This window comes from Protomyctophum parallelum (assembly GCF_964188405.1).
Source record: "Protomyctophum parallelum genome assembly, chromosome: 6".
Lineage (NCBI taxonomy): Eukaryota > Metazoa > Chordata > Actinopteri > Myctophiformes > Myctophidae > Protomyctophum > Protomyctophum parallelum.
In genome coordinates this window covers 49,491,047-49,495,976 of record NC_139701.1, presented here as the reverse complement: position 1 = coordinate 49,495,976, position 4,930 = coordinate 49,491,047, and the positions used below count along the sequence as shown (strand labels likewise).

Genomic DNA, 4,930 nt, shown 5'->3' with positions numbered 1-4,930 from the left:
CATTAAACTCAGATTAGCAGGAAATCTGGTGGAATTAGACTCAAACTGTGCCTCCGACGCAGCAGATAACCCCCTGACCCAACCCCCCCCCCCCCTGTTCTCTCTGGCCCTGCTCGGCACGCTTACAATGCAGAGACACTTCACGTCACGACGTTGCATTTCGAAATGACTAAAACGAAAAGTCACGAATGGTGGTTATTGTAGGATGTCGTCAAGCCTCGAGAAATCACAACAAAACGTTGACTGTTGTTTAGTTTAGTTTAGGTTTTATATTCTGTACCGAATATGGATAAAGGTAAATGGGTAAGCAGACAGACAGACAGACAGGCAAATAAATACAAAATAAAATATAGAAAAGTAAATAAACAGTAGACACCAATCAGTCTTATAGCATTACATCTCTTTATATAATTGTTTGAATCGTGTGCTGCTGTACAACAAACGCAGACGGCACACAGTACAACATGCTTGAACAGGTGTGATGATTGTCTGCTAATTACACTATACCACATAATATACATACAGTATGTATGAGTTGATCTCTGCCTCAACATTCACTATAGAACTCAACCACCCAAACCCTTTTATAGTCATATAATATACAGTATGAGTTAATCTCTGCCTCAACATTCACTATAGAACTCAACCACCCAAACCCTTTAATAGTCATATAATATACAGTATGAGTTAATCTCTGCCTCAACATTCACTAGAACTCAACCACCCAAACCCTTTTATAGTCATATAATATACAGTATGAGTTAATCTCTGCCTCAACATTCACTATAGAACTCAACCACCCAAACCCTTTTATAGTATCAGAGACTTGGCTTATTTTGTACTTGGTCGGCTCTTTTGTTCCCAAATCTCTTCGCCTGCAGAAATAGCAGATCTCAAAACGTGTCATACGCCGTTTGATTGATTGATTGATTGATTGATTTATTGACAGTTTTTCAGAATTACAGTACATTTCAAGTGCAACTCAATGCAACAACTGTTAACTGTGAGTGGACGACACCATAAAGCACTATACACTTGTTTACAAGAGAATATTGGTATCGGCAGATACTCAAATCAAAATGATCGGGACATCCCTATACTTGTAGATCTACTATTTCCGGCGTATATGTTCCCTGCGAGGGTTGGGAGTGGTTGAGAGAGTCACAGCATTTACACCATGTGTGTCTGCAGGGAACGCTGATTTAACCCATTCTGACCTGAGATCAGATTCATACGAGGTTTCCGCCGGACACACACTGGTCTGATGAACCCATTCTGACCTGAGATCAGATTCTAAAAATGTCAGTCGCTCTTCGATTTTTCAAAAATAGCAGACCTACAAGCTCGTATCGCGCCACTCGGTGGCGCGATATGAGCTTGTAGATCTGCTATTTTTCAATAGCTAAAGCATAACATGATGCCGACACCAAAATGGGTGCCCGGTCAGAATGGGATAAACGCCATCACTCGCAATGAGAAGACGCTGTAAAAATCTATAATGTCAACATTATCAAAAAATAAAGTCTTTGTTTCTATAAAACACTATTCATTTATGTTTCTGTTTTGTTCTTTTTCGTATAGTTTGATTCACGTAAATGAAGTTGATTTACTCTACCAAACGTATACACATACAGTACAATCTCCATTGTTTAAAGGACCACTTCACCACTTTTCAACCTATCTTCATATACTATAGGTCCTCACTAATAATCATGAAAAAATGGTGCAATTGTTTTCTACTCTGCCTGTGTCTCATAGGAGGGCTGTGGGCAGTTCAGAAACCGTCTTCCAGTGACATCATCGATGGGGAATCCAAGCTAATAGAAACTGCAGGCTTTCTAGTCCTGAAAAGTTGCAATGTGAAAATGGAAGCCATCGTTCTCACGATAATGAAAATCTAAACATTTTTGCAAAAAAACGTTGTTTAAAAAAGAATCTGCCTAATGATGAAGTCACTGGAAGACGGTTTCTAAACTGCCCCCACAGCCCTCCTATGAGACACAGACCGAGTAGAAACAAATCTTGCCATTTTATCATGATTATTAGTGAGGACCTATTATATGAAGATACGTTGAAAAGTGGTGAAGTGGTCCTTTAAGGCATCCGTGAAAGTCTTTGGCGTGAAACCACGTTTGTGGTTTTAAAAGCAGTTTGAAGTGCAGGCTGAGTGCCACGGCTGGCCTGCCTCGATCTCTTCAGGACTAAATCATCCACAAAACTCTCCCTCCCTCCCCCTCTCCCCCTCTCTCTCTCTCCCCCTCCCTCCCCCCTCTCTCCGTCACACATACTCGTATGAGCGTTTCTTGGTGGAGTTCTCGCCACTCCTGACCTGGTACGCGGGCGGCGTCGTCAGGCCGTCGGGGGGCCGGCGGTGGCCCTCCGGCGTCGTCTCCTCCCGCCAGCGCAGGCCGGAGGCGACCAGCAGCAGGCCGGCCACCAGCAGCAGGAAGCCCCCCGCCCAGCCGCAGAAGAGCGCGTCCCCGAACTCCCAGCGCGGCACCACCTCCGGCAGGGACTCGTCGAAGAAGCGCACCACGGTGACGTGGGCCACGTAGGACACGGGGAACAGGCAGAGCACGCCGGACGCCACGCCGCACGCCCCGCCCGCCACGGTCAGCGTCCTCTTGGCCCGCGGCCCGCCCGGCCCCTGGCAGCTGTTGACCAGGTAGAGGCCCGGCACGGCCAGCAGGACGCCCGCCAGGCCCACGGCCAGCGACAGGCACATGGAGACGCGCGCCAGCTTGAGGTCCCGCGACAGGCCCAGCATGCCGTCGTAGGCGCGGCACTCGGTGCCGCCGTCCTGCACCACGCACGTCTCCCACAGGCCCTGCTCGTAGCTCTCGATGGCCAGCAGCTGGGTGGACATGGTCAGCCACTGGGGCATCAGCGTGGTGGCCAGCGCGCACAGCCACGCGCCCATGTACAGCAGCATGCCCAGCAGCTGCAGCGCACAGGCGCACGCGTCCATGACGTCTCCGCGTCCGCTGCGATGGGATGGGCCCCCCCCCCCCCGCCCGGGACTCCTCTAACGCTGTGATGTAGTAACCCCCCAACCAGAGCTCTCTCCTCAGCCTGGCTGTGTCTGGATCGGTACCCTCAACCAGAGCTCTCTCCTCAGCCTGGCTGTGCCTGGATCGGTACCCCCAACCAGAGCTCTCTCCTCAGCCCGGCTGTGTCTGGATGGGTACCCCCAACGAGAACTCTCTCCTCAGCCCGGCTGTGTCTGGATCGGTACCCCCAACCAGAGCTGTCTCCTCAGCCCGGCTGTGCCTGGATCGGTACCCCCAACCAGAGCTGTCTCCTCAGCCCGGCTGTGCCTGGATCGGTACCCCCAACCAGAGCTGTCTCCTCAGCCCGGCTGTGCCTCCCTCCTCCTTCTCCTCCGCGGTCCTGGGTCTCGTCAGCCTCCGTCAGAAGAACACCTGCTGAATCAGAGCGACATGCATGCAGGGCTCTCTCTCTCTCTCTCTCTCTCTGGCTCGCTTTGTGAAGCCGCTTCTCACAACCAGCTCCTGCTTCACAGCAGCACACACACCGTCTGTGGCGGCAGAGGAGAGGAGAGGAGAGGAGAGGGGCTCAATGGGCCCCTCCTCCTCCTCCTCCTTTTTTGTGGTCCTCCTTCTATCGCTGCCGTGCCAACGGGCAGGGGGAGGGGGGAGGGGGGGGGGGGGGGAGGAAGGGAGCTGATCACTGTCGAATCACATCTCTGGCACTGGGCGGGGGTGGTTGCTGGGAGTCGCGGCGGATTCAACTGAACACGAGACAGGATATTATCTTCATGTCAGACAGCTGTGGGACGTCCCACTCCATCATGTGCCATCATCATTTACTGCATTTCCCCCCATCCGGCCAATAGCGTCGGGGCAGGGAGTTCAACAGTCTGTGACTCAGAGAGTGTACAAACGGAACCAAATGGATATGGTTCCATTTGTACACTCGCTGACGTACCTTGTCTGTGGCCTAATGCACACCAAACTTGGGGGTCTTTGACATTAAAGATTTGGGGAACCACACACTGCTTTAGCCAATCAACGGATTGATTGATTGATTGAGTGATTGATTAACAGACTGGAGAATCACAGTACACTTCAAGCACAACTCAAACTGTTAACTGTGGACGACGACACGATAAACAAGCGTTATACACTTGTTTACGATAGGGTCCACCATGTTCAATTCATCATAAAACTCAACTCCAAATTGCCGACAGTCACACGTAACCACAGGTATAACCACAGGTAACCGGGGTTGTTTCAGAATGCCATGCCAGACTCCACAACAACAGGCGGAAATATAACAAGTCTCCCACAGGCTCAGCCGTCTTATCTCTGTTTGCCAAATCTGCCCCCCCCCCCCGCCTGCGGAGAACCCAAATCTGCCCCCCCAGCGGAGAACCCAAATCTGGCCCCCAGCGGAGAAGCCAAATCTGCCCCCCAGCGGAGAACCCTAATGATTTCTGGTATTATTTCACTGGGGAGTCCTTGGTGTTTACATTCCACAGTATAGGGACTGAATCTTCCATTTCGCAGTGCAGTACGTGCTTGGTAGACCAGTACAGTACAGTACAGTACAGTACAGTACAGTACAGTACAGTACAGTACAGTACAGTACAGTACAGTACAGTACAGTACAGTACAGTACAGTACAGTACAGTACAGTACAGTACAGTACCAAACACTCTGTCCCTCGCCAACAGGGACGTGAAGAGAGTGTTAGAGGGGCAGGGGCTGAAATCCCGTAAGAGGGCACTTTTGGACAAAAATAGAGAAAATAGCTGATCTCCAAGCTCTCAACGCATCACAGCGCGACTCATTGTGAGCGTTGAGAGCTTGTAGATCAGCTATTTTTGGGTCGCAACCCAGCACTCTTTATCTACTGGAGATGCGGTGTAGCGACATGGATTTCTAAACAAAAATGCTGCGTTCCAAGC

At 50.5% G+C, this 4,930-nt stretch overlaps 1 protein-coding gene across 1 annotated transcript; it reads right to left on the bottom strand.

Moving 5' to 3' along the window:
- Nucleotides 1-2,278: 2,278 nt before the first annotated feature.
- LOC310860066 (putative claudin-24) lies at nucleotides 2,279-3,425 on the bottom strand (the record flags this gene model as incomplete). The annotated part of the gene is made up of 1 exon (XM_083766828.1): nucleotides 2,279-3,425. The coding sequence occupies exon 1, from the start codon at nucleotides 2,966-2,968 to the stop codon at nucleotides 2,279-2,281; it is 690 nt and encodes a 229-aa protein (XP_083622954.1). The 5' UTR covers nucleotides 2,969-3,425.
- Nucleotides 3,426-4,930: the final 1,505 nt, after the last annotated feature.